The sequence below is a fragment of the Pseudorasbora parva genome, chromosome 12, assembly GCF_024679245.1.
Source record: "Pseudorasbora parva isolate DD20220531a chromosome 12, ASM2467924v1, whole genome shotgun sequence".
Taxonomy (NCBI): domain Eukaryota; kingdom Metazoa; phylum Chordata; class Actinopteri; order Cypriniformes; family Gobionidae; genus Pseudorasbora; species Pseudorasbora parva.
Window position 1 is genome coordinate 13134828 of NC_090183.1, and position 25327 is coordinate 13160154.

General features: G+C 38.7%; 1 protein-coding gene across 4 annotated transcripts in view; it reads right to left on the reverse strand.

Annotated features, from left to right (window-relative positions):
• Positions 1 to 2711: 2711 nt before the first annotated feature.
• Positions 2712 to 25327, reverse strand: part of tanc1a (tetratricopeptide repeat, ankyrin repeat and coiled-coil containing 1a) — a 115849-nt gene continuing 93233 nt past the window's right edge. The window contains exons 14-28 of one of the 4 annotated variants that reach the window (XM_067459210.1): positions 19588 to 19696; positions 19378 to 19500; positions 17327 to 17563; positions 16314 to 16478; positions 16024 to 16105; positions 14906 to 15039; positions 14688 to 14811; positions 12936 to 13111; positions 12713 to 12845; positions 11035 to 11064; positions 10861 to 10952; positions 9671 to 9817; positions 8524 to 8624; positions 6413 to 6457; positions 2712 to 5033 (exon numbers count right to left, since the gene is read on the reverse strand). In XM_067459210.1, the coding sequence (XP_067315311.1) occupies positions 3839 to 5033; positions 6413 to 6457; positions 8524 to 8624; positions 9671 to 9817; positions 10861 to 10952; positions 11035 to 11064; positions 12713 to 12845; positions 12936 to 13111; positions 14688 to 14811; positions 14906 to 15039; positions 16024 to 16105; positions 16314 to 16478; positions 17327 to 17563; positions 19378 to 19500; positions 19588 to 19696 (2893 nt within the window). In that variant the 3' untranslated portion in view covers positions 2712 to 3838. Of the gene's footprint in view, positions 5034 to 6412; positions 6458 to 8519; positions 8625 to 9670; positions 9818 to 10860; positions 10953 to 11034; positions 11065 to 12712; positions 12846 to 12935; positions 13112 to 14687; positions 14812 to 14905; positions 15040 to 16023; positions 16106 to 16313; positions 16479 to 17326; positions 17564 to 19377; positions 19501 to 19587; positions 19697 to 25327 lie in introns of those variants that run through there. The other 3 variants (XM_067459211.1, XM_067459213.1, XM_067459214.1) reach the window with 3 other exon arrangements.

The following is a 25327-nucleotide window of genomic DNA, read 5'->3' on the forward strand; positions in this document are numbered from 1 at the left end:
TAAAGAACACTATATTACAAAAGTATTGGGACAATACTCCAAATCATTAAATTCAGGAGTTGCAAACACATCCATGGCCACAGGTGTATAAAATCAAGCACCTAGGCATGCAGACACTTCTACAAACATTTGTGAAAGAATGGGTCGCTCTAAGAAGCTCCGTGAATTCAAGCATGGTACCGTGATAGGTTGCCACCTGTGCAAAGTCCTTTTGTGAAATTTACTCACTACTAAATATTCCACAGCAACTCAGCCACGAAGTAGTAGGCCACATAAATCACAGAGCGGGGTCAGTGCATGCTGAGGCGCACTGTGCGCTGAAGTTGCTTACTTTATGCAGTCAATGGGCCTCCAAACTTCATGAGGCCTTCAGATTAGAACAATGTGTAGAGAGCTTCACGGAATGGGTTTCCATGGCCGAGGTGTAAAGCACACTGCCACGGAACTATAGAGCAGTGGAGGCATGTTCTTTGGAGTGACCAATCACACTTCTCTGTCTGACAATCTGATGGATGAGTTCAGGTTTGACGGTTGCTAGGAGAACTGTACTTGTCTGACTGCATTGTGTAAAGTTTGGTGTAGGGGGGATTATGGCGAGGGGTTGTTTTTTAGGGGTGGGGCTTGGCCCCTTAGTTCCAGTGAAGGGAACTCTTAATGCTTCAGCATACCAAAACATTTTGGATAATTTCATGCTCTCTGCTTTGTGGGAACAGTTTGGGAATGGCCCCTTCCTGTTCCAACATGACTGCACACGGATGAGTGTGGAGGAACTTGACTAGCCAGCCTGCACATAGTCCTGACTTCAACCTGATAGAACATCTTTGGGATAATTAAGAATGGAGACTATTAGCCAGGCCTCAAAAATCCCCATAAACACACTCCTAAACCTTGTGGAAAGCCTTCCCAGAGGAGTTGAAGCTGTTAAAGCTGCAAATGGATGCAGTGAAAATGGAGGACCGTCAACCAGCTTCAAAAAAAGCGCCCTGTCGAGTAGTGGTGAAGAACTCCTAAATTTGCACAAGAAAAACTCAGCGACAGAAGAGGCTTGTATTGTAATGTTCTGTGCTGTAGTCATGGCCAAAATCTTTGGCATACCGTTTGAATATCATGTGGATACTTCCGGTATTTCCGTCACCGGTTTTGACATTATCGTTGTGTGTCCAGACTAAGACGCATCTGTAAAAATATGATTGGAATCGCATTTTAATCCACCACCATTTTAATCCACCACCTCCAAATATGGTTTGAATAAAATAAAAAATAAAAATAATTTCGCATTTTATGTTGTAAAAAATAATAATACTTTTTTGCTTGCAGTCAGAACAGCCTTAGTGAAGAAGCGCGGGTCATGTAATTTCAACATGTCGAAGTACACTGAGGTCGCAACCTGCATAAAACCCTTTAGAAAACTGAGTATAATCTTCATTTTATGTGAGTGGACACTATTCAGATGACTAATGCTTTAGGACTCTACAAAACAAAACATTAAAGAAATGTAATAACTAAAGTCTTAAACTGGGGTTTATTGTATATGATGCTGAAATATTCAAATACAATTCATTACAGCCCTATACATGAAATTAATTTCAAATAATGTACATATGAAATAACATCTGTCCTCCTAGACGTCTGAATACGGTTCACCATCACATGCATGTAAACCTGGTCTTCTTTATACAGTTCATCTCAATCTCACAATCATAGTGGTATTTCATAATATATAGCTGTGCAAAAATAACTAATATATATAAAATATAATATTGTTTTAATCAGACAACCAAGCCATAAATAAATTAGTCAAAACAGTGAGTCATTTATGAAGCAACACAACAGACTTCCCAACAGAAATACACACACAAACAGACTCATCACCATTCAAACAGGAAATCCTTTCAAATACACATCGGACCGGTCCACAATCCTACTGTAAAAGAGCGTTTCATCTCGCTGGACGTCCTGTGGCCTTACTGAAGTCTAAAGTCAGGTCATCTTAATACATTATTACATCATCTGTGTTATAGCTCTGCTCTCTTTTAATGTGCAGCTGCAGCGTTGCGCATTTAAAGATGTGCTTAAATACCTCTGAAGCTTTAGTTGTAAACGGAAATGCAAGGCAAACTTTTACTCATGTGTGTGTGTGTGTGTGCGTGCTTACCTGGAGCATTCACGCAAAATGCTTTGAATTTTGGATAACACCTTACATTAAGGTTCCCTTTGTAAAGGGTTCATAAATGTGTTTTTTAAATGACTAATAACTCATTTACAAAGTAGTTACAACTGCATGAATAAAAAGGGTGACTAATGCAATGCCTGCCAAATAGTGAGCCATTTCAACTTGCATGTTATAAATGCTTAATAAATGTATTTATTCACACTTATTCAACTCAACCAGATTCCTGATTTATTTCATGATGCAGCAAAAATAAACTATCATATTGAGACTGAAGGGTGTTGTATTTGTGCCTTTCCCATTAATATCTAAATGACTGCACTTTTCTCAAAAAGTTCTCTACCAAAGTTACCCCCATGATATTGATATTTATCAAGATTAAATTATAAAACATGTCATTATTTTCAACAAAAAACTTATTAATAATATTAATAATACATTTTTTTATTCCAAGTATATTAGTTATTAGTGAACCTTAGTGTAAACATGTGAACCATTTATTAATGAGTTACAAACATTAATATCATCAGTAAATGGCTCACTTTCAGAGGCTATTAATGTGAAAATAAATTAAGTGAGTTAAAGGTGGGGTAAGTGTTATTTCAAAACCGTCTTAGAAAAAGGGACTCGGTCGAGTGGAATAACAAACTTGTAGCCAATCAGCAGGTAAGGGGCGTGTCTACTATTGACGGTGAGAAGAGAGGCTCATTGCGCGTCATTATTCAAAACACAAGACACAAATAACGGACATTAGCCAAGAACTAATAACATTATATGCTGGATTTTGCTTGACTATGCTCGTGTGTCATGTTCACTTGTTTGTCCATTTGCGATCGTATTGTGGCTCCCTTCAGCGATGATAAAGACCCGTTCATTTCCACACCGTATGGAGCATCTAAATCTCCTCACTGTTTGTTTCAAGTGTCAGCTCACAAAATGTGTCCTATAAGTAAGATACTATACTCCTAATATATGTTTGTTTCCTCTTTTCATGATCTATATAATCCTAATCTGGTCATCATTGTAATATGTCGTTAGCTGGACTAGCTTGAGTACTATCGAGTTGTTCATGAGAACTAGTTTTTGTGATCGCTATAACTCTAATCTTGTCATAATTGTAATATGTCGTCAGTTGGACTGTCGAGGCTCGTGTACTATCGAGTTATTCATGAGAACGGTTTGTGTTTTTGTGATGGAAGGTGTGACTTTTTCATTAAATATTCAACCTGGATTAGTCACACACTCTGCCATAGTCATTGCCTGGGTTACGTATGTGTGGGGCGGAGCTATCTAAATAGGGGCGAGACCCTTTTGGGGGTAGGGGCGTGTTTGTTTTGGTGATTTGAAATATCAACAACGGTTTCCAGATAGCACTTACCCCACCTTTAAATAAGTGTGAATAAATAAATGTATTACCGTAAGCATTTATAATGCAAGTTAAAAATGGCTCACTATTTGACCTGCATTGCGTTAAAGTCCCTCTTTTTATTAATGAAGTTATAACTGCGTAACAATTTATAATCCATTTATAAATGAGTAAAAACACCTCTATGAACCCTTTTTAAAGGGAACCTTAGTTTTCAAAACTGTTGATTAAAACCAAGCCCCTTATATTAAAATCGTAAGATTGTAAATAATTTGTGCTCAACATAAAGTATGAGTTTGTAGCTACACGTTGGACTCAATAAAGGAGCGTTTAGGTTTAATGGAGCTGATCAGGATGGGGTTGTCCCGGGCCAAGCTGGCCTGCTTGTGCTTGGTGTCATTGTAGTGCTGCTGGAGGGGATTACTGTCCTTGTATCCGGGTCCAGGGTGAAATTCGGGTGTATGTGTGCTGTTATGGATGGGCTCCTGATAAGCACTCAGTTTAGCGTATTGGAGATCACTAGACAGTCCTTGCGAGTGTGTGTTCATGACAACACTTGCATTGTGACCTACGAGCCCTTCTGGTACAAGTCCTTGCCAGCCGTAACTGGACACCAGGTTGCCATGGTGACCTTGTTGCTGCTGCTGCTGGAAACGTGCAGTCTTGTCAATGACACCCATGAAGGGGCGAGGCTTATGCTCAGATTGTCTTGCGCCGCTGTCGGAAGCACACGCCACAGAATTGCGTACGCGGCTGGTATCTGACAGGTTTCCGCTGGAGGAGCTGGACACTCTCACGCTGCTGCTCCTGCAAAATTCCCCCCTTGGCTCAACGCCGCCTTCGGCCTTCTCCGCGTGACCAAACTGAATGTGGCCCTCTCTGGAACCACTGAGCGGACCCCTCTCAACACTGCCAATGTCAATGCAGGGCCCTGCTCGGAGCGAGGTGGGACGGTGGCGGCTCGGCATGGGGCTCGACCCGGCGCTTTGGGGAGTCCTGCCCTCGATGTGTAACGAGCTGCTGTACTCTCGGTTTTTCATGCTTTGAGCCTGTCTGGACGGAAGGCGTCTGTGGGCGGCTCGTCCGGAGGCAGCCGCTGAGACAGCAGCCTGGGCATCCGATATCGCCAGGCCTAGAGAATCAGGCAAGGTGCGGCTTTGATGCCAGCTCTCCTTCCTTTTCTCCTGCCTAGAGGATTCTTGCTCACGCCGCTCCTCCTCCTCATCAGCCTGCAACATGTTTATGCTGAGACTGTCTGGGCTTTTTTCCAAACTCTCAATGTCTTGGTCATCTTCGTCATCATCTTCGTCATCGTCATCATTATCATTGTCTTCCTCATGGTGTGAGGGGTTGGCGTGAGAGGTAGGGTGTTTAGAGCCCTGTCGCTGCAGGTGTTGGCACTCTTCCTCCACGCGTGCCAGAAGACGTCTGATCTCTCGGTTACTGGGACACAGACGCGCCGCTTCATAAAGATCAGCCAGTGCAGCTGCAAACTGCCTAAGAGAGTAAAAAGGAACTGGTCAATATTTCATCATTAGTAGATGGTTTAGATTATGTTTTTTTCTCACTAAACCTTTGGAACTGCCTTACTGCCTATCTCTAACATGGGCAGCAGTCTATGTCAGGGGTTCTCAAATCTGGCCCTCAAACTTTCCTGCAGAGTTTCCAACCCTGATGGAACTTACCTGAACAAGCTAATCGAGGTCTTCAGGATTACCAGAAAGTTACAGGCAGGTGAGTTTGATCAAGGTTAGAACTAAACTCTGCAGAAATATGGACCTCGAGGGCCAGAGATGAGAACCCCTAACGGGATCTTTAAAGGACAACTCCGGTGAGAAATGAACCTAGGGGTAATTAACAGATGGTTACCGAGTAGATCGTTCTCTGGGATGCGTTTTCATGAAAACGAACGTAAAGAGTTTTATCTCTAAAAACAGATTAGCTTATAACACTAGTCTATGGGGCACAGGGTAGTGAAATTAAATCGCTAGTTAATACCACTAACAAAGCTCAAAATAGCCTCACACTAACACAGTAGCATAATGAGGGTCCCTACATGCAAACCGAAGCATTGAGAACTTTGTAAGAGTACAAACAGTTTAATAAGAAGATATTTTATAAAGACAGTACATTACGCAGTTACGGACAGGCGCTATCTTGGAAAACAGTCTCGACTAGTCGAGCCACGAGCGCTCTGCTAAGTATTGAACTGTGAGTTGGAATCTCATATGGTCCGTTGTTTCCGGAAGAAAGCACTGCACGAGAAAATAAATAAATAAAAATAAAAATGTCCATTTGTAATTAGATTTCACAAACATAATTCCTATCGACCAGCTCACTTAGAACAGCGTTCGTCGCTCGACTAGTCGAGACTGTTTTCCAAGATGTCGCCTGACTGTAAACGTGTAATGTCTTTATAAAGAATCTTTTTATTAAACTGTTTGTACACTTACAACATTCTCAAACGTTTCGGTTAGCATGTAGGGATAATTTCACTTACTCTTCGCCCCATAGACAAGCATTACAAGCTAATCTGTTTTTAGAGATAAAACTCTTTACATTCGATTTTCATGAAAACGCATCCCAGAGAACGATCTACTCGGTAACCATGTGTTAATTACCCCTAGGGTCATTTCTCACCAGAGTTGTCCTTTAACCACAATGCAATCTTATAAATGACTCATTTAAGACTCTTATTACAGGCAGAAACTTTAAAACGACTGGTTTAAGGCTAATCTGGACATTAGCATTTTGTTAAGCTAACAATTATCCCATAACAGGCAAAATTGGCCTTGAGTCTTGCACATGGTCAGTTATTTGCAGGTACCCGACAGGTGGACCAATACAATTTGATGGAACGGGAGGAACATATTTACCTTGTCATTTGCTGTGCGGATCGGGAGTCAGTAGGCACAGGCATACTGCGGGTTAAATAGCCAATGTTATTTTCGGTACTGGCTGATAGGTAGGCAGCTGCTTTCAAACTCCCCTGCATATGTGTGCTTACGCAATGAAGAGTGTCAAAGATTTGCATATATAGCCAATCAAGCGCATTAACGCAAAGTAGTATTGGAGTGTTTAAATTAGCGCAGAATCCACTCGTGCAGGGCTCTGATGTGAACAATATTTAGATAGGCGTATGCATTTAATTCAGATAACATTTGCACCTGCATACTGTTCTAAATTTTGAGTCCATTCCTCAGTCACAAAGCCTGTCCTGTGTATAGTTTTCAGCAATACATACTATAAAAGTGTGAGAATTAACCTAGTTAATACAGATACAACCATTTCTGTGATCACTGCACATTAGAATGACAATTTAAGACAGAAGCGCTAGTACTTTGAGTCACGCAAATCTGTTCCTCTGAGGAAATGGATGACAGCTCACAAATATTATAACAAATTTGCACAGTGATTTACTAGAAAATCAAAAATGCCACTAAGAAATGTTCAAAATGTTCACATTTAGTGTTCAGTTCATTTGGATTGTTTGGTCTGGACCAAAAAAAAAAAAACGGTCCTGGTCCGTGAAAAGTCATTCAGATTGGCACTTTTAACACTGAACCTAAAGGTATATGGGTACGTTAACAGCCTGACTGGTCAGCTTTTATGATGTGTTGCCTATTTTGAGACATAACTTACCGAACATCTAAACCAATGCTGTGCGCTGGGCTAAATGCGCTTGTTGTATGTGCATATGATAGTATTTTGACCAGCTGAGAACTCACGAAGAGCTTTTTAAATGTATGATGGAGTCAAAATAGCGGCCTGTCACTTGGTGGTGAACGAAACACATTTTGGGAATCCGGAAGAATAAAGTAATACAACTAATAAAACAATTGATTTTCTTTTTTTCATGTAAGTGTAACTTACAAATAAACAGATTAGAGCGTTCGAGGACAAGAAAACCAATACAATATGATGAATGTCAAAACTATGGCATTTGACAATACATTGTACATTAAATGGGGTTGGAAATTTTTTATTGATGTAGATCTCGTATTGATGTAGATCTTCTTGCATCTAAACACAATATAGCGTTAGTTCCAAGATTTTTCACGTGAATAAAGGCATAGATTTGCTAACTTTGCTTATATAGTCTAATGGTCCTTTGTTAAGCTTGTCAGAAGTTCTCGTTTCTAATCTGCCCTTGTTTTTTTCTTATTTATATCATTTCCTATCATCACATTGTACATCAAGCAAGGACAGTTCTTGTGCATTTTGTTTTCCGATTTCACCAAAACAATTAAAAAATCTCTGCGACGGCGTTAAGCGATAGATTAAAGCGCTCGTCTGTGTGAAGACTGCACAGTATACACGAGGAATCCGCGCCACTGATAACAGCGGCAACGAGCGCCAGATCGCCTCTTATTTTACAAACAAATTAAATCATGCTCTTCTAGGTAACCAGATATGTTTTGTTTGTATTAGAAGATGCATTTTTATGATTATATTCAGTTTTTCTCTCTAATTTTTTATTATTTTCATGCCAGAACACTAGCCTGCTATGTAAACAGGTCAAAATAGCAATAGCAAAATAGCTTTTTAAAATTGCTGAAAAATTACACAACACTTAGTAGTTCATGACTCTAAAAAGTCCAAGTTTGATTCAAGTATAAAAAGTAACATCTCGGTTTCGTACGTACTCCTCGGAAAAAGAGACGTTACGCCGATGACTGACGTAATGGCATCTCGTCTGAGCGCCCATTTCATCAGTCATCGACGTCACGGCGAACGTGAACGAATGAAAAGGAACCAGAGATGATTCAATAGTTCAGACAACTCTATAAAGTCCATGAAGTGACTCGCACCAGTGACTCCTGTATCGCATTTCAACCAATTTGCGAACTGATTCATTAATTGTACAAAAGGAGTGTTTTGTTGCGTTTTATGTTCGGGTTTGCGTGCAGACATCAAGGACAACGGAAGTGTTTCACTCTTATCAGAATCAATTCCCATGTTCCAAATCAGCATGAAGGCTCTTTACCTGCTGCTCCTTTTGGCTCTGGCACGTGCATAAAATGCCTCATAGGACTTTGGTTTGAGCTCGAGAGCTTTGGTGGCAAACTCCTCAGCCATGCCAAAATCCTGTCAAGAACAAATGTGAAAGGAATAATAAGCGTGACAAGAAAAAGGGACAGGGTGAAAAATGAGGACCAATCACGTTTTCAGCAAGTTTGAACTCTTTGTCTTAACTAGACTCCTGAGAGTGATTAGTGCACTTATGGCAGCACTGTTGCATCCTGGTACTGATGCGTGCATACCAAGGGGCTGGATTTACTTTCACATTCTACCTCGGTCCCTCATTCTGCTCTCACGCAGGAATCTGTAATCAGGAGAAATCTCTCGTTGAAATTCCGTCCTTGAGTCTGAGGTCAGAGATTCAACGAGGAGCCATAACTGTCAGCCCTAATGATGCACTTTAAATGTTTAATGGTGGAAGATCCTATTAAAATAACCATTAGTACTTCAGGATGCCGGTGTAATTAGGAAACACGTAGCAGGACACAGTGACTCTCTCTCTTTATCTCTCTCTCACACTCACATAATCTGCTCTCAATTGCAGTCAAAACACTTCTATGAGCAGCCTGTGAGGCTCTTCTCCTCAAGCTAGACCAACCATTACAATTATACCGGAGAAGATCAGTGTGTATGTGATCTATTTAAAATGCTTATAGCCATTTAATATACTTGATTCTGTTTAGGACAAACAGAGATATATGTGACCGTGGACCACAAGACCAGTCATAAGGGTACATTTTTTGAAATTGAAACATCTGAAAGCTGAATAAATTAGTTGAGTCCACTGATGTATGATTTGTTAGGACAGGACAATATTTGGCCAAGGTACAACTATAAGAAAATCTAAATATTGAGAAAATTTGCTTTAAAGTTGTCCAAATTAAGTGCTTAGCAACACATATTACTAATAGTAATAACATTTGTATATATTTACAGTAGGAGATTTACAAAATATCTTCATGAAACATGATATTTACTTAATGCCCTAATGGTTTTTGGCATAAAAGAAACATCAATAATTTTGCCCCATACAATGTATTATTGCCACATATAACATATAATGTGTCCAGGGTCACATATTGCATCCAACATTTGTAACTCATGTGACTTACGTTGGTTTTGCGGCGGCAGCGGGACAGGTTGAGATAGAGGGAAACCCGCAGCTCCCTGAATGCCTTCAGGTCTTCCCCGAAACCTTCCCTCGGAAACTTCCTCAGTGCATACTGATACCTCTGAGCAGCTTCCTTCATCTTCCCTTTCTGAAAACGAAAAGGGGAAAGAATACATGGAGGAAAGGGAAAACAAACAAGTTTGAGAGAGTTTCAGAGGACCTTCATGAAAATTCAGTAGTCAGGGTTTCATTACAAATTTGCACAAAACTTTTGCAATATTTTATAAATGTTGATTAAAAAAAACCTAACGACGGTTTCTATTAATCGATGTTATGACAAAAAAATGTTTTCCCTCTTGCGAGGAGTCCTTCCAAAACTCATCGCAATAGATGTTAACAGATTTAAGTATATAACAGCCACTGCTCTTGCCATTATTTTTAAATTGAAAGAGACATAGGCATGTTATCCAAGCATTATTGTCAAGGAAAGCACCTTATACTTGGAAGCATTTTTCTACTATCTGCTTTGAGGTCTTGATAAATTGTGGCATTTCTTTGTTTTTTAGTAGCATTGTGGTACTCAAGCTCTTGGTCTCGTCTCGGATTTATTAACATCATTAATGTGATTGAATGTAAAGCTAACTGCTTCAGATGCAATCAATAACTTATTTCTAATTTTATTTATTTATCATGCTGATTCTGAAATTAATGAAAGATTGTAAAAATGTCACCAAAAATAAGTCATTTCTCAGATGTGGATCTTTATGAATTTAAGGAGTGCTGGTCTGGTCTCAGATTAGGTAGTCTCAACTACAACACTATCCAGTTTTACCGAAATTATTTTGTCTTTTATGAGTTAAATAAAGAACTGTCTCGTCTTCTGTACAACCATACCATGTAATCTTCAAAGAATGATTTTTTACGTATTCCATATGATCTGTAAATCCCCAAAAAACTATTTCCATTGCAGTTTTGCGAAATATTCCTTTTTCGAAGTGTCTGAAAAACCACCTCATACAAGTGTAAAAACATTTTATTTTATTTTTGAAATATGGGAGTTTTTTTTTTTTTTTTTGCTATTTCAATTTGCGCAATTTAAGGGGGAATGGAAATGCGGCTATTGTTTAAATGTAGCATTTGTTCTAAGAACATAGTAACTACAGGTAAAGCTAGTTGTTGGCAGTGACAGACCTTATAAAGCAGGTTTCCCTCCTCCATGAGTCTCTGCAAAAGTATGATGAGGATGTCCGGTTTGGAGGTGGCCATGGCCCAGGCAGCGTTACCTTCAGGAGAGAAACAGAGACGTTAGTCCTGACAGTCAATAACACAGACCGATTCAGAGTATGGCTTTTCTAGTGCTTGTACCTGATCGCTCATAAGGAGAAGTTCTGTAGCCTTTAGCAGTGATAGTGACAGCAGTACAGAAAGAAAGGAACAAAGGAGAAAGCATAAAGAATAAATGCAAGGAAAAAACTCAAGAAGAATAGATGTGAGCTGAAATTGGGAATGAATACACACTACCATTCAAATGTTTGGGGTCGGTACGATTTTTCTAATGTTTTTGAAAGTCTCTGCTTTTCAAGGCTTTATTTGATCAAAAATTGTGACTTTTTTGCAATTTTGAGTAACTGTTTTCTCTTTTAAACATTTTCAAATGTCATTTATTTCTGTGATGGCACAGCTGAATTTTCAACAGCCATTATTTCATAGCAATTACTCTTAAGGGTAAGCGATTGCACTCTTTTGGTGGAAACCATGATACCTTTTTTCAGGATTCTTTGATAAATAGAAAGTTCAAAAGCTTTTGATCAATTTAATGGGTCCTTGCTGAATAAAAGTACAAAAAATTACAGACTCCAGAACTGAAAAAAAGCGAGTTAAGCAATAAGGTTTGAAAACTATATTCAAAATTTATAGCTTTGCTTTGAGTGACTTTTATAAAACAATTACTACATAATACACATAAAAAACACATTAAATCCTTATATTTACACAGCAAATCCAACAAATATAAAGCACATGTGCCAGCCGTCTATGTAATTCCTAGCATGTAATCTGCAGCTTATGGAGAAACTAGGCAAACTTGTGACTATATCATGTATTTTAGAACACCTGGAATGGTATCAACCAATCAGCATCCAGGACTCGTGTTTTATAATGCTGAAATAAGTGTTCAAACTGCAGAAGTGCTACTTCAGGCTAACTTTAAGAGAACTACAGTAACTAAAGAATGGAGCTATTCATTGGCAGACTTTATAAACCAGCAAACCTCTTGTGATGGTTTGGATGCAAGTATAACATCTAAAAAAAAGAAAACTAGATGGAAACTTTTTGCTTGTCCTGCAGTATTACTTGTATACCATGGGGAAATGAGCAGGCAAAAAATTGCTAACCTCTATATTGCTCCCTTCTAGTGGCTAACTGGCAATCTCAGCTAATTCTAATTTAAAACATGGGTTATTTTTCAGTGGTTATGGAGCTTGCTTTTCTTCAATCCACACAGGAGCTTTTCTGAACCATGTCTAGTGTGTAGACAAGACAAATCACACCACAACGTCATTAAAACGCGTCTGGCAAAGTCATTGCCATCATCAAACTCAGACTGGTAGAGACAGTCACCATTTCAGATGTAATTAGACGTTTTTAAACTGAAGGGGGAATTTGTTCTCCTAAGGTTTGCACTCTGTGACTTTGGGTAGAAAGCTGAGTGGACTTCGCTATAAAAGTCTTTGCCCTGACGCGGAATGTGAATGACAGTCCCATACATCATCAGCGTCCTACTTAACTGTGGGCTAACAGTCCTGCACGGCTCTGCTGCGAATATGGCCTGGTTTCAATTGCATTTAGGACTCAGCAAAGAAACGCTGTGCTTTTACTCGCTGAGAAAAGGGGAGAACAAATGGAACTCACCACACTCTAGATTTAGAATGGACAAAAGCCTCTTGAGAACCTGACTGTGGCGATCTAGATTCTAGAGGACGGCACTTGAACCCAGGAGAGATATAAAAGAATATGTGTCATGATGTTCTGAGGTGAGACTTACCCAGTTTAGCCCCTTTCTTCAGCAGAGTGACCACGACCGAGGTGTTTCTGCTACCGATGGCCCGGTCAAGAGGTCTCATGCCGCTGTAGTCCATGTGTTCGATCGCCGCTCCGCACTCGACCAGGTAATGCACCTGAATACAGACCGCTCAGATATGGACATGCCGTAATACTGAGACGCAAGTGCGTTTGTGTCTCCAAAGAGAGAGATTATCTCAGCTTACTATGTCTGCGTCTCCGTAGAAAGCAGCAAGGTCCAGCGGGGTGCGTCCGTGCTTATCCGTGTGGTCAATCTGAGCTCCCCTCTCCACTAGAAACTCCACCACTTTCTTCTGCCCTTTCAAACATGCCCACCCGAGCGGGGTCAGACCTTCTTTATCCACTGCTGTCATACATGCACCTACAATACAAACACAATCATTATAGACTTTTATGCAAACACAATCATTATAGACTTCTCAATGATGATTGAGAAATCTGTTGTATCATATTTAATACTCATATTTTAAAGGAGCTGTATGTAAGAAATGTATTTCAATTAATCATAAAATGGCCCTTATATGTCACTAGACATTAAGAAATCATGTTCATTTCAAATACTTCTATCACTGACAACAGTAGTCCGGCCAGGATATTGTCATTTAAAAGTTGTTGTTGCAGCCCTCAACTGATGTTGATGTTGACATGTTGTGTTTTGGCCTGAAGCTCCACCCTCCACCTATCGACCAATCACGAAGTCAGTAGTGTTTGGGCATCAGGGTTGCCAGATCTGCTCTAGTTACCACAGCTACAACTACAAACGTTCCTGCTAATCCTGCAGCCAATCTGGCAAGCTCGAGTCAGGAGGAGAGGAAGAGGGGATATACCTGTAGTACCAGTTTTGGCCTCAATCTTACATACACTTCCTTTAACATCAAGTAAACATCAGGTATAATTAAGTAAACCTAAGTTAGTCAGTCCAGTAAGTGTTCATCTTGAAATATTACTAACAATACAGATGTTATTTTAACAGTTAAGATTTCACATGAAAAAGACAAGTGCACCACAACTTGAATGTGAGCATTTTGCTGGATAAAAGTATAAACTGTCAATCAGGCAACAAAAGGCATGTAGAAGATTGTGTATAACAGGTTTTTCAACAAAGTTTTGATCATGTTAGAAGCCTTTGAAATATGGGGTTATAGGGTTATAGTAGAATAAAGAGATACTTCACCGCTTTTTCAAATTAAACTGTAATTCCCTTAACTAAAACAAGTTGATACATACCTCTCTCTTCTGAGTGCGTGCACTTAATCTCTCTGACGCGCGGTGACGATCTGATAGCATTTAGCTTAGCCCACTAAGCCCAGTTCATTCACTATGGAACCAAACAGAGATCAAGTTAGAAGCGAGCAAACACCTCCACGTTTTCCCTATTTAAATACAGTTACACGAATAGTTGAACGATCTAGTATGGTGACATAAAATAAAACGTGCCGCTTTTCTAAGCGGATTAAAAAGGAGAACTATAATGTATGGCGGACTAGCACTTCTGAGAGTACTTCGACTTGCCGCAGTAAAAAGTCCCAGCTGAAAAATCCTCCCTCACATCTCCCCCCATTGACAGAAATGAGAGAGTGAGTTAGTCCGCCATACATTATAGTACTCCTTTTTAATCTGCTTAGAAAAGCGCCACTTTTTTATTTTAGTTTCCATACTTGATCGTTCACCTATTCGTGTAACTGTATTTAAATAGGGAAAACGTGGAGGTGTTTGGTCGCTTCTAACCTGATCTCTGTTTGGTTCCATAGTGAATGAACTGGGCTTAGTGGGCTAAGCTAAATGATATCAGATAATCACCGCGTGTCAGAGAGATTAAGTGCACGCACTGAGATGAGAGAGGTATGTATCAACTTGTTTTAGTTAAGGGAATAACAGTTTAATATGAAAAAGCGGTGAAGTATCCCTTTAAGGACCCCTGGGTCACGATCACTGACCCTGTGAAAGCAGGAAGTCCACGGTCTCCAGGTGTCCCTCACTTGCAGCCACCATCAGCAGTGAGCGACTATGTTTATCACTGCAGTTCACGTCTGCGCCACGCTGCAGAAACAACTCTGCTATCTGGAAGAGAGATAGAAGTTAAATAAATGAGAGATGATAAATGTAAAAAAAAAAAAAAAAAAAAAAAGGTTTTCAGTGTAATAAAGGGTCTTACCTGTGTGTGTCCATGTCTCACTGCATTAAAGATGGGAGCCACCCCTCTGCGGTTAGGCTGCGTTACACTGGCAGCTTGATCCAGCAGAAACACACATCCCTCTAGTTTGCCCCGGCCAGCAGCAGCGGTTAGAGCTGGAGAAGATATGCATGCTCATAATGATGATCTATGCAGTACAGCAGACTCTGCCATCCTGGGAAACTATCGCTGCATCCGAATATCCCTACTTCCCTACTATAAAATATCCGAAAAAACAGTCTAAAAGTGTAGTATGATTAAATGTATGACTTCAAATGAAAATTGTGAAATTTTTTGAAAAAGGTTTACATGACAAACTACTTTCTCCAATATTCTGGAGTATGCATTCGATACTATGCATGATGTTATGCAGACAATTTTTTTGGATCAATGAGTTAATTTGTGCATTGGTAGACACATTTATCCAGAGCGACTTACATTGCATTCAAGGTATACATTTTATCAGTTCATACATTTCCTGGTAATAAAAAAACCATGACCACGATGCGACTTCATACTATATAGAACATACTTTTTTAGCAGCCGTGTAATAAGTATCAAACCAAATGTAGTACATATTAGACAGAATGCAATTACAGATGGAAATTATAGCTATGCATTTTAAAATCATGTAATACTCCCATTTAATGACAAGGCTTACATGCAAATTATATATAGCACAATGTCTTATATATATTGAATCAACATGCACCAATGCTAAATTAATTTTTCTATATATCCAAATCATTTGTTAACAATGTGAATTTACTTCAGTGAGCTCATTGTTTCTGCCTTAAATGAATATATTGTTTATTAATGCATATATAGCTAACTGAGATTTGTATATAAGTACATTTCTGAAATCTTAACTGGGACACAGTACCTCTTATAACAAATTACTCTAAATTGTAATGTAGACATATGCTTTTTCTGTAAAGCAGCTTTGAAATGATATACATTGTGAAAAGCACTATGCAAATACATGTGAATTGAAGTGAATTATATGTAACGTTTTACACACTGACATTAATTCAAAACATTGTACTCTACAGTAAAAATAAGATGATTAAAATGCAGTGTAATGTGGTGTATTTACAAACCTGTTTCACCCCACAAAGTATCATGACCATCAATCTGCACTGAAAAATCGTCATTGTTCAATGCAAGCATTCTTTTTACCACCTGTAAAACCAATAAGATAATGATGTTTCAAGATTGTGTGCATTACATATTAGGGATATGAGTGTGAGGGGGTTTGACACCTCTGTATTTTAAATCACTTTATATTAAAGTATAGTCTTATAGTATGTGTCTATTTTGAATTAATGTGAGAATGTGTGTTTGGTAACTGTTTGTTGTGTGTATCCTGTTTCCCGTGTGTATTTAATACCTGTGTGTGTCCCATGCTGGAGGCAGCGATCAGTGCCTGCTGCAGTGCCTTGTTCTTCAGGTCTGAACTCCACTCCTGCTCCAGAAGATACTGCACAATCTCAGCATGACCCCGCAGAGCAGCGTGAACCAGTGCACACTGACCGCTCTTATCAGCATGATCCACCTAACACATATAACACACATATATACAGTTACTTACAAAACTACACTGAAAAAACACATTATCAAGGGGATACTGACCAATATTAATCAACTTAACATGTATTTCTTAATTAGTTTCAGCTTTGATACTGAGGTCATACTGTATCATTATTGAAAATTGCATTATTAATGAATGAGCAGCAAAGTTTTTGCAGTTCATCTGTAAGGTTTGTAGGAGTTCACTGAGAAGGAACACATTGTACACTCTACAGTACACTGTGTGCAAAGACAAATGTAACAATATAAACTTTTCAGTTTGAAAACAGCAGAACTGTTTAAAAAATGACTGCAGTCTCTTTTTCTGTTGTTTTCAGTTTGATTGGCATGTACATGCATGCTTATAAAGTATTTAAAGTTAATGAGGACCACACTAACTTATTTCCCATCTTACTGTTAGAATGTCTGATAATAAGAATATAACAATAAAACAATCTCTTTTCATAAAAATGAATGTATTACTACTATAAAGTGGCATTACTAACTCCATCTGCTCGCTGTTCTAGTGAAATCTCTAAATAAAATTCAACCAAATGAGAACCCCATTTCTGATATTCACCCACTGATATGCAGTAGCTATCTTGCTTGCTTTATTAAAAGTGCATGATTCATTATCATGCGCTTGGGGGGGGGGGGGGGGTGTCCATAATATCTTGGCTAGGTCACTTAAAACACCTCTATTTTTAGGGTATCGCCACCTCCCTACTTGAATATCTTTTACTGAAATAAAGGGTTAGGGTTAAAATCTGGGGAAGAGTTTGAATCATTTATAGCCAGTTTGTGTATTAAAAGGGACTAAGTATATCAACTGACCTTTGCCCCTTTTTTGCACAATAAGGTGACCAGTGGCAGATGTCCAGCAGCTGAGGCATAACAGAGGGAGGTCATGCCGTTCTCCGACTGTCCATCCACTGGCGCCCCACACTCCAGGAGCAAAGCAGCCATCTCCAGGTGTCCCAGGTGAGACTGCACACACAGAACTGGTGCGCTGTTCAAAACCTCAGTACGGTGACACACACTCGCCCCTCCCAGGATCAGCAACCGAGACACCTGGGGATGCAGGTAAGACTGGTTTTCACACAAGAAATGATGTAACTGCTTCAATTATTACCGGTCTAGGGACCTCAAAGAATGGTCACTTAAAATACAGTAATATTACCGATGGATAATTACACTGTTGTCTTTTTTTCACAATTTACAATCTCGCGATATCAGTATTCAGACCGCAGTTTATAATCCATGGCTTCAATCTACAGAATCAATCTACATCTTCAATATGCATCCATCATTGCATTCTTGAGGGTTGCTGAGCTTTAACCTCAATATATTAATTTACATCTTTAATCTACAGCCTCAATCTACATCAGTCAACAGCTTTAATTTAAAACAAAATATATAGCTTCCATCCACAGCCTGTATCTATAATCTACAGATGCAAGCAATCAAACAGAATCAACCTAGTATGCCTTTATCTATATTGTCAATCTACAGCTTCAATCTATAATATACAGACTCAATCTACATACAAAATCTATAGCATCAGTGTATAGCTTCAATATACTTCATATCTACAGCTGTAAATCAACAGATTTAATCTATAGCCTCAATCTACAATTTATATGTTTAATCTACACCCTTAATTTACAATTTATAGCTTCAATTTACAATCTACAGTTTCAATCTACAGGTGCAAAATAAAGACTAGAATGTATTGCTTCAATCCACAACCTACAGGTCCTTCTCGAGGATAGGAATTTTGGGTTTTCATGAGCTGTATGCCAAAATCATCAGTATTAAAACAATAAAAGACCTGACATATTTCAGTTGGTGTGCAATGAATCTAAAATATATGAAAGTTTAATTTTTATCATTACATTATGGGGAATAATGAACTTTTATCACATATGCTAATTTTTTGAGAATGAGCTGTATATTTAAACTCCACAGATGCAAGAAAATAGCTTCCCTCTTGCATGCCTTAATATTAGATATAGATTATTAAAACATACTCAATTTAAGTTGATTATTTTCTTGCATCTGTAGATTGTAGATGGAGGCTGTGGATTAAAGTTATACATTTTATTCTCAATCCATCTACAGTTTCCTGTCCAGCTTTAAATATTAGTTTTAATTTAAAACCAAACCACAGAACTCTGAAAAAGAACTATATATTTTATCTGTTTAAACATGGTAATTGCTTATTTCACATTCATTTAACAGTGGAAGGCATGAAGTCATACTCACTAATCATTGAATGAATGAATGCAACCTGGCTCTATTACTATATATATTTTTATGTGGATATGGACAGGGTGCTAATGGAGGCTTGATTAAGGTGCTGGATGAAGCGGGAACACATTAAAAGCAAAGGAAGCAGAATTGCATTTATTTATACAAACACAGCAGGAAATAATGAGCAGGTCTTCAGCCAAATGGCTGTCAAGGACGCTGGCATGCACACATGGACTCAGAGTGACGCTTGTTTCATTAAAACTCTGTAGGAGGGGAAATTACAGGGACAGCGGAGTCTAGACTGCAATTAACATATAATAGATTTAATAAATAAATGTAGTCATTACGTAAGGCGTTTTTCAGTAAGCCTCAGCACTAATTACTATGTTCTACGTGACTTATGAAATCTCGTTCGTTGTGGATGACTCAGAGCTCTGTAAGGCTATAGCTCTTCTTGTGCGGTTGAATGCGTCAGTCGCTATAATTGTTGGAGCCTTGTTCTAAAATTCAGGTTATTTTTATTTTTTACTCAAGATTGATGTAGCTTTTTATAAGGGATGGTCTCAATTGGCACATTGAGGATGAGAATGCGGTTGTTTTTTGTGCATCTTTGTGTATGCATATCCTCGAACCTTGACATTGGGTGTGTACAGATTTCTGAGGGAGGAAAGAGCTGCAGAAAGGCTGTCTGTACTGTAGCTGATCCACAAGGGCTGCAGAACACTTGACGAAACCCCTGTTCTCTTACTGTGACCCTGAGGATAGAGATGGAGAGGCAGGAAGAGTTCAAATGGAGATCCCATCTTTCAAACAAACACAGATAATGATTTTGAGTATCCTACCTTGAATATGTGAGCTTTAAGAATGTGGTGGCCCAGCTCCATGGTTTGTTGGCGGTTGAGTTTTCCCTCTTGACGTGAAAGCATGAAGGCCATCAGAGCGTGGCCACTTCTGTTTACAGACACCAATAACAGTTCACCAGAAATCATAATAAACACCATCATCCTGATTCATCAAATAAGTGATTCACATTGACTCTAAGTCTAAACCATGTCTTGAACATTGGGGGATCCATATTTGGGGCAGGGGATATTTTTCGTTTAAAATTTGCCCAAAATATCACTTAATAATATAACTTAATATTCAACAGTATTATTGATCTGACAGTATTAATGCTGTTGTATGAGAACTCAACTGAGCTGGAAAATGGCTTTATAGATGAAATTACCTCATTTAATAATTGATGATCTTTACAATGGAACTGAATCAACACTGAACTGACTTCAGCTGAACAACAGCCGAAATGCATCATTTGTCCTGCTATCACTGTAAAGCTGCTTTGAAACAATAGGTATTGTATAAAGTGCTTTATAATTAATAAAGGTGACTTGAATTTTTATATGCCTTAAAGGTAGAGTAGGTAAGAATGATCTAAAACACTTTTGTCCAAATTTGTTTAAACTTTCTTTATATGTCAATACATAATTAAAATGTTAGTGCTCTGAAAAAGAGAGTATAAGAATGACTCTAGACTTTGTAATCTGCAATAAACACCGCTCATTATTTTCGTTCGGGACTAAACAAGTGATTGGCTTGGGCGACTGTCACTCTCTCTTGCTACCATGGCGACCACCGCTTTCACTACAGGATCTGCCCACGTGCGAGCACCCGTTTGATTTAAGTAGTTCCAAGAGGCACGAAAACTAGGCAAAATAATGACAGAGAAAGAGCATTCAAAATTCACAGTGCCGGGTTTTGCAGTCAGCGAAGGAAAAAAAAGGAAAACAGTACAAGAAAAGGCAATGCACAAAAAGTCTTTGGATAAAAACAGAAAAACAAACGCGTGTAAATATCGGCGTGGCTTTCCAACGATGGTGAGAACTGAGGGACCTCAAGGGGCTGAAAAACGACTCCTTGATGGCTGTATTTCTGCTGGACAGGTAATCTTTCATTTTGATTATACATTTTTTTGGTTTATGTTTTCATGAAGCATGTATCACTAGCACACGTAGCTGCCTAATGTAGCTAACATAACATTACTTAACATAAGTTACAATGTTATACACTTAGCCATTAGTAGAGATGATAAATACTAAATATGCTTAGCTCAAGTTGATCGCTGACGTGTTGAATTTTGCAAAGTTTTACTTTATATAACAAAATGCATGTGTAAAAGATAGTACACCACATCCAGGAACTTTTTTAGAACTAAGTTAGCTTTAGCTACTACTAATCAACAATGCTTTCATCATGGAAACTCTTACATGCAAAACACAGCATATGTTATGAATCTTACACGAAATTCATCTTCATCACAGTATAACGGATGTTATTGGAAAAACATGTATCGATGCTACCCGTTTTCTTTGCCTTATAAATATAACTAGCTCATTACTAAATCAAACAAAAATATATTTTAAACTTTACCAGTATCTGTATTCTAGCTTGATAGTGAGAACTAAAAGACATCTTATTTGTTTATATTCATACTGATAAAGTTATATTTTTTATTACATGTTATTCTGACATGATGTCACTACATGCACTCCGCTCATCTCAGGTCAATAATGCGTCTTCCAGCTGAGCGGTCGGCGTAGCGTTCGTGTGTTTTGGGGGCGTGGCTTGGAAAGAGCCCAGAAGGGTGAAGGTGGAGTGAATGGAAATAAGGAGCTGTCTTTAAAACAGTCGTGAGAGGTCTACAGACACTCAATTTTTATACTTTTTTTCCAGAGTATTAACATTTTAATTATGTATTGATATATAAAGAAAGTTTAAACAAATTTGTAAAAAAAAAGTTTTTTAACCAATTCTTACTTTAAATGGCCGAAAATGTGAAAGGACACAATTTTTATTGTTTCCTCACATTCAGTGATGGGTTGCATTGATTAAGCCTATAAAAATGATTAAGTCTATATTTTCAGTTCAAAGAAGTTAAATTTGGCATTATTGAATATGTTGTTCATTTAACATTTCTATCGTAAACCGTTGTCAAATATCTGGTCCCTGTGAACATTAAAGGTGCACTATGCAACTTTCCGTCCACTGGAGGGCGCCTATTCTAAACAAAGGCGTAGTTTGATGACGACAAGTGTGAGCGCAGTATCTTGGGACATGTGGTCTTCACCTCACAGCCAGTGGAAAATATGACACGGGCAAAAATCATGTTCATGGATGCGGTAATTAACGTTACTATAGTTTAAAGCAGAGCAGGACCGAGTGTTGTGGAGCTGAGCACGGCCGCTGGAGCGATTGTTATACAAACACACGGCTCGTGAGTACCGGGACTTTTATTATGACGGGACAGGACACAGTCGCCAGGCGCACGCACTTCCGCTTTTTCCGGTCATGATTATAAGGTAAAGCAGCTCTGTTTATCATATTAGATACATTTAAGTGTGTTTAAAATGATGTTATGACATTACTCTGTGCATTCGCTCGGCTCTGCTGGGACATGTTCACACTGCTAAGAGAAAAGCGCTTCTGCTGAATAAAACCGAGGGTAACGCAGATATGACGCGATTGACAGGCAACTCCTTCAAACGCTATGCTAAATGTCCCGGTCCTTAGTTAAAATAGCAATTTTCTCACAATTTACAAATAGTTGGAAACATTTGGGATATTGTAAGTACTCAACTGAACAAAATATATAACACTGGCCTAGTGCTTTTTGGATATTTTACTGCAAAAATACTACTTAGTGCACCTTTAAAGCCTGCATCTTTGATTTGATTGATCATCTTAAACATTTTGACATTGATGAGCACTGTTAAACTGCTGAGGCAGTCCAGCATAAAAAAGTAACTTCACATATCAAGTTGTAAAAAATACGTATGATTCAGTATCTATGATTCAGTTGATTATTACTCTTGACAAAGAGCTGGTTTGGTTTCTGAGAGACACGCAGAGATGGCAACGCATCTATTTGATTTATATTGTAGCCTATCATATCATAAGGTTTAAATAATTTAAATACACATATCAAATATTAGAAAAATGTCTATGGTGTAGTATTTTAGATGATATTACTCTTGCCAAGATCTGATTTCTGAGAGATGCTCGGAGACAGCGATCTGATTATCTGCTCCTTTAATTCATGGAGAGTTAGACTCATTCACTTCTCAGTCGTTTTAGCGTAGTGGTTTTAGAGGTTTATGAATAAAACCGTGCTATCCCCTGGCTCACATGTTATTCGTTAAATACGAGGAGTGACTGTGTCTGCTGGATATTTTTTCTATTATTGCTTTCTATTTTCTTGTTCTATTTTCTTTTATCATGGCTATTCATTTTGAAGCCATTATCCATGACTTTCCAAATAAGGTATTTGGCTCCGGGCACATCCTTACTAACAACAAAGCAAGCATTATCAGGATTTTTATATATTGGGACATGGGGTTGGGTTTTGGGGGTGCCACTAACAATTTCTAGTTGTTGGGGTTGCCATGTCCCCCTCGTCTAAATGATGCTACAGATGCCTAATGTTGTCCTCATAGACAGCAAAGTTCTCTATGAATCACAGTCCATGAACTTTTCTTTTTTTTTTAAGCCCATGTTTCAACTGTGTTAAGTGGGTCACTCTTCAGTTTATAACAGTGATGGAGCTACTGATGCCTTTCTAAATGAGAACACTGAGCAATGTGTGTGTGTGTTTAGGTGGACAGATAATTGAAGAGCCTACAAAGTGAAAGAACTACAATTTCATGTTCAAAGGCTACACGCACTCAAACGCTTTTTAGTTACTCCCTCTCTGAACTCAATTAACAAACCAAAATAAATCCTCATGATAGATGAGTGACCTGCGCTTGTTTGCTATGTGGTTGCTACGTGGTTGCTACGGTGTTCTGAGTAGTTGTAACAATGCTATACATTTTTGAATGTGTTTGGTGTAGTTTAAGTGGTGTGATATTTTTACCCAAACCAGATGAGCGCAAACCCTTCCCCAGAGAAGATTCTAAAGATTTCATTGGTCATCATGTCAATCACATTGCTGACTGTCTCGCTAAAAATTCCCTAACCTTAACCTTAGTATAGCATATTGCAAATAAGCAGAATATGTGGGTTCAATTCTTAATACCAGCAGAAAACGACTGAGATGCCCTTGAGCACCTAACACAATTGCTCTCCAGGCACGGCAGTGAATGGCTGCCCACTGCTGCATGTGTGTGTGTGTCCATGGCTTGTAGTGTTTGTGTTCACTATTCACAGCTCCTAATGTGTGTGCACCAACTTGGATGGGTTAAATGCAGATGACAAATTCAGAGTATAGGTTACCATACTTGGCCGTCAAGTCACTTCATTTAAAAAATTAAAAAATAAAAAATACATATCTCTACAATATTTAATGCATACATTTTAAATGCTAGCAATATTTTTCAATTCGGTCTATAGATGCGCTTATGCTTGGTTTGTCTTTCCAATCTTCTAATGCGTGTTAGAAATGTGACAATTTTATACATAGTGAGCATTGATGCTCCCCTGGTTCTCTGCTCTGTTTGCATCAATCATTATTGTCCTGTTTATTACTGTAAATCTGCTTTGAAACAGTGTATTGCATTAAAGGGTTACTTCAGTGATTAGCATATGGCTTTGTATCAGTAGAAACCCTGGAGTATAGTCAAATGATCGTGCTCCCCCCCCTTATATCCCCCTGAGACAAGAGATTTATGCATTTTATTTCTGGAAAAATTCCTCCCATGACGCAAATTGACGATACTTGCGTCATCTTTAGAATTCTCCAAGAAGTCCTCACTGCAGCCTGTAGCACAATGACGTACTGGATCAGATCCAACACGTACTGGACGTGCATACGCAGTGGTTTCATTCACAATTCGATGACGTCATATACGCATGCGCAGTAGAGTTTTGGGGACATTGAATGCATCGAGAGTTTGGCTGGATAGATAAATACTCAAACCGCTCGTGCAAAAAAATAAAGATTAATAACAAGCTCACGCCATCAGGACACGTTTTGCATTTTCCCTTGAATGTGTAGGCTACTGGTATTTTAAGTTCTTTACAGATCGTGTTGCATTGTACCTTAAGGATTAAAATTACAGAGACAATTACTTGACTTATTTTTCCTTCACTCAACAGCGAGTATGATCAGAATATATTAAAATAAAAAAAGTTACTGTTTTGCATGCATGTACAGCGAAACTAGAATAATTTAAGCATCACATTTATGAAAAGATGATTTATTCATCCATAATTACTTAATGCTATTTATCAGTACTACAACTACACGGTTTAGAACATCATCTATATACAAAATTTATCATACATTAAGACTAGTGCATACGCATTATAAATTAACCCAGAGATTGTTAGGCTATGACATTGCCATAACGATCCACCATCCAGTACGTTTTGGATCTGATCCAGCAACGTCATCGTGCTACAGGCTGCAGTGAGGGGTGTCTCGAATTTTTGGCCAGAGGCTAAAGACTACAGCCAGCAGAGGGAGCTATTTCCACGTTTTCAACTCGCACATGGGGGATGGGAGATCACACTCACAGCTCACCTCGCAGCTGCAGGCATTAATTTAAACGGATGCTGAGCACTCACTTACAGTGCTCAGCATCCGAA